Source organism: Saccostrea echinata, unplaced genomic scaffold (assembly GCF_033153115.1).
Source record: "Saccostrea echinata isolate AGI-Se365-2 ecotype Australia unplaced genomic scaffold, CSIRO_AGI_Sech_v1 ptg000029l, whole genome shotgun sequence".
Classification (NCBI taxonomy): Eukaryota; Metazoa; Mollusca; class Bivalvia; order Ostreida; family Ostreidae; genus Saccostrea; species Saccostrea echinata.
The window spans coordinates 22,295,405-22,305,184 of record NW_026889778.1 but is presented as its reverse complement, the minus strand read 5'-3'; the positions used below and the strand labels follow the sequence as shown (position 1 = coordinate 22,305,184).

Genomic DNA, 9,780 nt, shown 5'->3' with positions numbered 1-9,780 from the left:
ACCAGGTCCCCCATAAACGCGAGTTTAAGAATTTGTTTATGATAAAAAACGACATATGCATGATTCTGTTGTTGTCATAGTTTGTTCATATGTGAAGTGGTTAAATTACTTTACATTGGTATTTAAGAAGAGATAAACACTGACCAATCCTTTTTATGACCCTAAAAATAAATCAGATATAAATGACAAAGATTATATATCATATATCACTGCGACTAGAAAGCTGTATGATACAGTAATTAAAAAAATCTGAACGGAATCATAATATGCATAATAAAGCTCATGATTGTACATAAATGCATTCTTGTTATGATTAACGTTAAGTTGTCAATGATTTAAAACAAATGATTAGTACATTGAAGACTGTAAATGTAAATCAGAAAAATAATATCTCAGTGATATTTAATATGCAAATATATCATATCAGTAATAATTGAAATCATGGAAGCAAAGAAGTCTTTACAATTAGCAGAGTCGTGACATACTAATATACTGACATGTTTCACAAGATCCCGAAATTCAAATATTCACTCTCAAATAACCTACTATTTTAATAACCTAATACCATAATATTGTACATTAATTCTTATTAGCGTTTATAGGTTCCATTAGCATCGTAAACAATGGAATATAATATATAGTTATCTTACTAATTGTTATTAGCGTATGACTTTCATTAGAGTTTCATTGGCATCGTAAACGTCGGAATATCATATATTGTTATTTCACATCAATTGCAAATGTCACCTGTTCGGGTATACTTCATGTTTACCCGAGTGTAATACATATCCAGCGTTCACAAACATTCTTTTTCCTGTTTCAGGATAAACAATATCGCAAATAAAGTTGGCTTCAGTGTTAATCCAAAACTTTGAAACTGAAGATTGTATTTTTACACAGCTTTATTTCATTTCGTTTCTTATTTTATTTTTAATGAAGCATAGTTATGTTTATTCGGTTCATTGGAGCTGTCCTGTAATGTTTCATAATATATTTTCATCTCTGATTCGTCCTGTTCTTGATCAGATCTCTGATTTTGTGTCTCTTCAGGTATTGCATTTGCATACATTGGTGCAGGTGTGGTCTGAAGTGAGATCCTCTTTCTATTTTTTAACACGAATCTGTCAATAAAAGTATTGATTTTAAAAAAAAAATTTCCCTGATGTACTATCTTTCACACATCGCAAATTATATGACTCTCAAAATCATGTTCCCACCTTTTAAAATAAATTGTTAGGAAAATTCAGTTCATCAAAATGGAAACTATAAGTGCTGCTAGCAGGCCATAAACCTCTGATTGGGTTTCCTCAACGTGTGGAACACCTTTTCACATAAAACAATCAACAAAAAACCTAGAATTCACTCTTTTGCATGAGGATAAATACATATATGTTCAATACTTCTTTTTATTAATAAAACATAACCTATTGCATATATAAACTTTTATTATCAATTGTAAATTTTTAAGATGAGGTTGAAAATTTACATATATACGTATATATATATATATATATATATATATATATATATATATATATATATATATATATATATATATATATATATATTTGTAAAAGAAAGTTGCATGTACAAGACGAGTCTCCTTGAAATTTCTAAATACGATCTGCGTTTACCATGCACGGGAAGAGATATTTGATAAAGCGTAGAGAGATAAGTACTTGAGTCACTCTTCCCACTTTTATTTCCAGCGATGCAACCTTTATCACTGACACCAGTCACGTTATTACATTCTCCAGCACTATCTTTACAGTTAGTATATTGTTTTGTAAAGTTTGGAAACAATACTTCATCCTTATACTCTGTGTCAAACAAAAAATAAAAGATAATTAGGCCTAAAACTTATTTGTAAGAAAAAAAAACAAAATATTTTTTGGCATTATAGCCTACTTTATATTAAATCATCTTTTTCATAAACATTACAAAGGCAGTGTTTGTATAGTTAAAGATTTTAAAAGATAGTTGTGCAATCACTGGTAAATAAAGAATGAATTCTATTAATGATATAATTCCAATATAATTTTGGAAATAGACCTGATGTTGACGTCTATGAAAATTTTATGATAATTACGCCATCAGGTCAGATGTTGGAATAATACATGCTTCAACATTATTAAAAAACTCTACATGCTTCAACTATATATTCATCTATTCTTTGGTCTGAAGCTTTGAATTTGAAAGCATAGTCAATGTGGTATTAAGGAAAAGATAAAATTGTTTAAAACTTTTTAAATCTAAAAGACATTTCTTTTTGGGTTCATTAAGTAAGGTTTACATACTTAGATTACAGTTGTTTCCTTGCCAACCATCCTTGCATCTCCCACTGAGACATGTTCCGTCTAAAATGTCACATGATTTCCCGATGCAGTTCTTTGAACAATTGAATTCACAGTTTGTTCCAAACACACCCATGTCACATCCTGCAATAAATAAGAAATATAATTATAGAATTTATTTTCTCCAGTGTAAAACATCTCAAAATGATATAGTAAAAACAAATATAGGATTGAAATCAGATCATGTTGAAAATACACTCTGTTATTATTGTCGCAAGTAAATGAAAGCTTAAGTCAAATATACTTTTCCAGAATTATACGAAGTTCAATTAAGATAGCATTTTTTTAAAGCAATGCATGGAATAAAACTCCATTAGATGTCCGTTTGTATTTCTTTCATTCAGATTGTTTATTTTCACACTGAATTGTCTAGCGCGATGACACTGAATGGTCTAGCGCGATGCCCGCCAAAATATGGCTGAAATATTGTCGACTCGGCGTTAAACCCTAATTAATCAATCAATCTAGTGCGATGAAGTCGATATAATGTTGGACATGTAATAAAACTGAGCGTTTAAATATTAGAGCTACCTTTGGTAAGTTGAGGAAAACAATGTGAAATGTAAACAATTGAGAAATTTCTACAAACATTTTGACGATCCCTTGAATTTGATGTGCCGAATCCCAATATTTATGTCCTTTTTAAGAAAAATGCTATACAAATATGAACAATCAAGAACAAAAAGACTTTTAGAATAGCATATATCGCTGGGATCTTCCCTGTAGTTTGGAAAGTTGATTTTTTTTTTCATTTTTACAAAGATCAGTTTGTGAGAGAAAGCAATCATAAAAATGATGAAACGTTCTTATAATATAACCTTAGCCTTATTGTAAGTAACCTAAAAAATCAAAATTCTTTCTGTTTTTTAATTTTAAAAAGATATACTGAGGTATTACGTATTTAAAAAAATTCATCAGAAAAAAACATGCAGCTTTCTATTTTACATTAATGGATTAAAATTATATATCCTTAGCAAACCATCGCTTACATGTACATGTAATTGACATGTTTTTCTTTTCGACTTTTAATTATTAGTGTCGCTTAGCAAATTAATTTGTAAAACTGCTAAATCGTAATTTGCCAAAACAGAAAAAGATGGTAATTGCTAATGGTATCATTATTTTGATGCTAAAGGTATTGGATTTTTTTTTCTCCATAAAATCAGTAATTTAAAATCATTTTTGAACCTCACCCAATACTTTGAAAGCACAAAATGAAACACTTTGATTTTGAGTGTCAGGTACGTATCTAAAAACCATAAATCGACCATCTTTTTGTTTGGTTACAAACACTGATGTTTCCTTGTCATCTAAAGTTCCTGAAGGATACAAGGACCCGGAGTGTGTGGAACTCGAATTAGAAATGAATATTGACCATCCTCCTGTCACGTCTGATAAAGAGAAAAAATACATTTATAGTAAAACTTGACATTGAGGAAAAATCTTTAAAAATATATAAAATTCAAAAAATAAAAGTAATTTACGTTTCTTTGAATAGGAAATTCAAAACAAGGAAAAGATTAATTAAAAAAAAAACTTTGCTATGACATCATTATACATGTAGACAATATAAATGAAGCTAAAATTAAACTAAGTCTTTTCAAGATCCTTAATTGAGTAGGTTTTGAATATATATATTCAATTTGATAAAACTAGTTGTCGAACTCTTTCAAACGAATTTAATTCATTATAACGATTTTAATTCAAATCTTATTATGTATAACAAATTTAAGAGTTTGTTTAATCAAATTTAACTCGAAGAAATCAAAAAATTGGTTTTCACGAATTCACAAATTCAACAAATGTGAACAAATGTGTAAAAAGTAAATATTAAAAAGATTTAATTCGTTTCAACGAATTCGAGAATGTCATGTAAGAATTCAAAAATATTTATGATAAATCCTAAACAGGTTTGCACACAATAAAATGAAAATTTATATGCAAATAAGTGTTTTTGTCTACCTTTCGAGAAAAGACCGAATAATCTTCTTCCTGGAACTGTAAAGAAAATAATTTTATCTAAATAAAGAATTCTGCATTTTAAACAATAAATATACAGCTTGATTAGATTCATTTATATCTAAATCGTTCCTTTATCATTTTTTTAAAGTACACAAATCAAGATTTTTTGTTATTTATTTATTTATTTGTTTGTTTGTTTTGTATATGAAATTTTAATTTTCATCCTAATAGATCAATTAAAATCTTTGAAAAGTTCTTTCTTTAAAATTAGTTTCTCATTATTTGTCGAAAACAAAAAAAATACTGATACCTAATGTAAATTCAATCTGGTACACACTTCGAACATCTAAAAGATCGACAACCAATGTCAAACTTTCGAAGTATTCAAAAGGGAAACATGAAAACTTTTTATATACCCTAACTCCCTTCGATAAGTTCGTTGTATTATAAACGAGGATTGGAAGGCCCTCTGATAAATTATCTACAAAAGACAAGATATTTTTGTTATTCATTGCTATTCTGTAAAGAGGATCAATCTTTAGAAACTTTAAAGATCTTCATTTCACTTTCAGAGTTATTTTTGTTGTTTGAGCTTTCTCAGCATTTAATCTGTACAAACAGTGTCTTCGGAGCCATCGTCCTTATCATTCATATTAAACACAGAACACATACACTTCTGTTACCACTGTACGAGAATTTGTCCCGGTACAATATGAAACTGTAGAAAGTCTTTTAATCGATCGATTACAATTTCAGGGAACCCGGACAGGTATATTAACAAACATTCTTATGTAAGTCATGATTTCGACTGACATGCTTCTATATATATACTAAAAGCTATATGATTGTAGGATTTATATCAATTTTTATATTAATTCTTTAAATGAACAGAGGGCATGCATTAGAATTGCCATTAAGCTTATTTACGAAACACTTACACGTACTTATACTTGTTTTTTTTTTTTTTATGTACAAGTGTCAAATTGCAGCTATATGTAAACAGTAATATATGTTTTCAATATGGTAGTCCATATTTTAAATTATAAGGATAGCCAAGATTTCTTCACATAGGAAAAATAGACTTTATTAAAAGATAAATAGAAATAAAATCAACATGTTCTTAATTTGATATCCTACTTATGCTCTTTGAAAATATTTATAGAGTCTAATAATGAATAAAACTTTTGTACCGACTTAGAAAAATCGTCTTTGCATTTTACACGTCATCATAACAAATTTTATGAATATACACATTGTTCAGTTTTGCTAACAAAACATTTTCCGTCATCTTAGAGCTATAAAGTACGTTTTAAAATTCTATAATGTTTATTTTAATATGAAATAATTACATCCTTCAACTTACCGAATGCATAATCATTTGATATGAGTAAGAAAACTGTAAATGTTCCAATGAGAATAGACGACATGATATAATAGGAGTACATGTATGTTTATCTTCAGTCTAAGTTTTAAGTCATATGATTTTAAACAACTCTAGAAAAGAAGAATTGTTTTCCGCTTGTCGCACCACTTATCTGTCAAATGCGGAAGAATGTGATGATTAGGTTTAAAATCAACTGCTATTATTATTATAACCCAAAGGATGTATTCCGTTTATTATGCTTTGTTACTTTATTTTTGTGGGCGGGGTGTGTGAAAAATTATTTTAGTTTCATGCACTATCCTGTTAACAATTTTCTTTGTCAAGATTGATATGATCATATCGATTTATTAATGAATTTACTTCTCTGAATTCAAAACGATGACAACGAAGTATTAGATGGTAAAACTGAGTTTCCAGAAAGTAGTTTTCTTCAGGACCGGGTACTATTTAGTTTTAGTTGGTTATTTTCTGCTACGAATTCAAAATGTGAACAAATGAGTTAAAAGATTTGTCTAAAAGAATAACGCACACACAGATATATATATATATATATATATATATATATATATATATATATATATATATATATATATATATATATATATATATATATATATATATATATATATATATATATATATATATATATATATATATTGATCCACTGGCCCCAAAAGATTAAGATGTTTCCTTTTCTTAAGAAAGGAATCAATTTTACACATCTTAAAATATACCAAAGCATTTCATATTTTTTAAGAATGTGCGTGGGGAAATACACTTTTTATTTTATTTAGGGGTTAACCTTTGTCTGTCTCTCTGTTTCTATGTCTGTCTTTCTCTCTGTCTTTCTGTGGGATCTTATATCTTGAGCACTGTAAAACGTATGGATTTGGTATTAAACATATATATTGCTAGGCATTATGGAACTCTGAAATACAATGGTAACTGATATTGTGATCATTGATCCTGGTCTTTGGCCTACTTTTTAAAAAAAAATGTCTCTTTGTATTTATTTATATATATATATCATTTTTAAGAAGTACAACTATGTTAATTATCATATGACTTGTTTGTCATCAAATAATTATGAAAAATAACAGCCTACGAGTCCATCTGACCTTGATCTTAGACACACCTTGCAAAAAAATATTCAATACTGTACAAATTAATTTGTTTTTATTTTAGGGGCTTAGTTATGTTAACTAGCATTTATATAACATGTTCATGAGCTCATGTCACTGTACTTTAGTATCATGCAGATAGTAAAACTAAAACAAAAGTGACCACTCTTTGATCTATTTACATTTTGAATGATTCTATAAAGAAGGCAACACTTACGCTCTTGTGGAGTATTCTGGTTAGTTCAATAGCTTAAAATTCTGCGTTTTATTGTCTAAACCTTGTATACATGTGATTGAAAGTAAAAAAAAAAAGAGATGAATAAAACGACCAGTAATCGATTAAAAAATTAACGCAACATTTCTTAAACAGCGCACAAAGCATGGATCCTGTCGAAGATATATATAGTCCTAGGAGGAGTAAGCATTCCCTGTCAAAGAAATAAGTATATTGACTCATCCGTATTCAAATTTATTATAATGACAATGAGGTAAAAATTGCTATGAACTGTGGGCGGACCCCATTCATGATTGGCAGTCATTTTTGCAATGCTGAAAAAAATACTCTTAGTAGATACTGCATCACCTTAAATGTTGACTGACTTTTTTTCAAACTGAATTGATTACGGAAATTTTCCGCTTGCTTGATCACGACAAAGAGCACACGGCGGGTATGATTGGTCGACAGGGGAAGCTTACTCCTCCATTGTACCTGATCCCACCTTTGGTGTTTTAGAGGTCTATTTGCTCTACGCCCGATTAGTATTGCTTCAATTGTTTTGGCTTGATTATGGTTCTTTAATTCCATATTTTATCTAAAATTGTCATAATTATTTCGATATTATTGTAAATGGGTGTTTGATTTTTTATCTGTTTTGTATTTATGTAGGAAAAGTTGGGATTTGCAACGAATCGTAATCGTTGCTTTGTCATGTTCATAAGACATAATCTTTATCTTAGCGTTTTATTGTGATCTCTAAACAAAATGACTCAAAAGTAAATGAGTATCCTTTGTAGGTATATATCGTTTCTAACTTATTAATATGAGTTGCATATTTTTGTGTGTTGTCTGTGGAGCAGAGATCATCACTTGACTTTAATAGGAATCATTTAAACCTTCAACATTAAATAAAAGGTCCCTCGGTGAAAAGTTCAAGTATCTCTCCAATATGCACCTCTTACATTGTTTTATTGACGGGGAAGTCACGTAGTTTGTGGTTTATAAATGATATAAATCGGATGTATAAACTAGGTCTACATGATTAAAGACGGGGTTATTTGAAATCATAAATCTGTATTTTTTTTTTAAATCTTACCTAATATTTTGACACTACAGAATGAAATACTTTGATTTCGATTTTCAGCTTCGTAATTAAAAACAACAAAACGGCCATGATTATGTTTGGTTTTAAAAATCGTTGTTTGTTTACTGTCTAAAGCTCCTACAGCATACAAGATCCCTTTGTCAGTTGAACTCGAATTAGAAATGAATATTGACCATCGTCCCGTCGCTTATGATAAAGAAAAAAAATTCTCTTAAAGAATAATAAGAGAGACATCTTAAAGTAAAAAAAAAAACAAAAACAAAACAGCAACAACACATTTTTCATAAATATTTTAAGTTTCTTTTCATAATTAATCAAATCTATACAAAAAGAAGTCTTTTTTTAAACACTGCATAATGAGCAAAAAGATAATTAGAAAGGTCTACAGTGCATAGAAAGTCAAGCTTATTCCTTAAATGATTCTTTTTCTCTTTTTCCTCTTCCTTTCTCTCAGATTTTTCTATTTTTCAATTAACAAAATAAGCTTCACTACAATTTATCACATTTTCCACAGTAAATCACTGTATAGTAATTGTATAAATAAAACTTATATTTTGCCATGGTATAAAAGAATGTGAAACATACCGCAAAATTCTTGATTTATTGCTCCCACTTAAGGTATGGAAGTTCTGGTGACAAGATTTGTGGACAAATTTGAATCTCAAATGTCCTAAGGAGCTAAAATTGACATCCCACAACTGCATAGAAAATAAAAAGATAAGCATGACAATTCATTTATGAATAGGAGTTTGTTTGTTTGTTTGTTTGTTTTTGTTTTTGTTTTTGTTTGTTTGTTTGTTTGTTTTTTTTTGTTTTTTTTTTGATTACCTTTCATGAAACAACGGAGAAATCTTGTCTTTGGATCTGTAAAGAAAAAAATTACCTGACTTGCTAACTCTGTTTTTCAAAGGGCAAAGGCATATCTTAAGAACACTTTCCTACAAATCACTAGAGTATATAATTTGATAACATGATTTTCTTTGAAACTTAACTCTATATCTTTTTGATATTTCAAAGCTTAATTCTCTTAAATTCTATAATATTGATGAAAAATTAGAAATTAATATGTTAATATTAAAGAAAAAAATAATTGATAAATTAATTTAATTTAAAAAATGTTCATGTATTAAATGGAGAACATAAAATTTAACAATCTGATATTCAAAGCATTAATGCTTTGATTTCCTTTAACAAAACTTTGATTATGATGTAAAATCTTGTTTACTATAATTAATTATACATGTAGTTAATTATTGTGTTTTTTCTGTGGTCATGAACGCATTAAAGTGACAAGATTTATACTTTTAATTGTATTATTAATCAAATTTTAACATAAAAATTAAAGAAGATTTTCTTGGTTTTGTAAATTTATCTTCCAATTTCGTTTTAGTTGAAATTGTCTGAATTTTTTTATCTTACAAAAAATTAGTACATTTATTTGTCTAATAATGTTATTACCTATTGAAAATTCAATATGGTACACACTTCGGACATCTAAAAGATCAACAATCCATGTCATGTTTTCAAAGTTTTCAACAGAAAAACATGAAGATGAATTATATTTGCTGACTCCCATCGAAGATTTGGTTCTATTATAAACGGCTATGGAACGGCCTCGTGATAAGTTATCTACAAAA

At 28.4% G+C, this 9,780-nt stretch overlaps 1 protein-coding gene across 1 annotated transcript; it reads right to left on the bottom strand.

Moving 5' to 3' along the window:
• Window positions 1–274: 274 nt before the first annotated feature.
• On the bottom strand, window positions 275–5,759 carry LOC133194633 (uncharacterized). The gene is made up of 8 exons (XM_061330551.1): window positions 5,680–5,759; window positions 4,627–4,797; window positions 4,317–4,352; window positions 3,548–3,745; window positions 2,298–2,438; window positions 1,680–1,820; window positions 1,218–1,323; window positions 275–1,121 (listed from the first exon to the last, which is right to left on the bottom strand). The coding sequence occupies exons 1-7, from the start codon at window positions 5,741–5,743 to the stop codon at window positions 1,244–1,246; spliced, it is 831 nt and encodes a 276-aa protein (XP_061186535.1). The 5' UTR covers window positions 5,744–5,759; the 3' UTR covers window positions 275–1,121; window positions 1,218–1,243.
• Window positions 5,760–9,780: the final 4,021 nt, after the last annotated feature.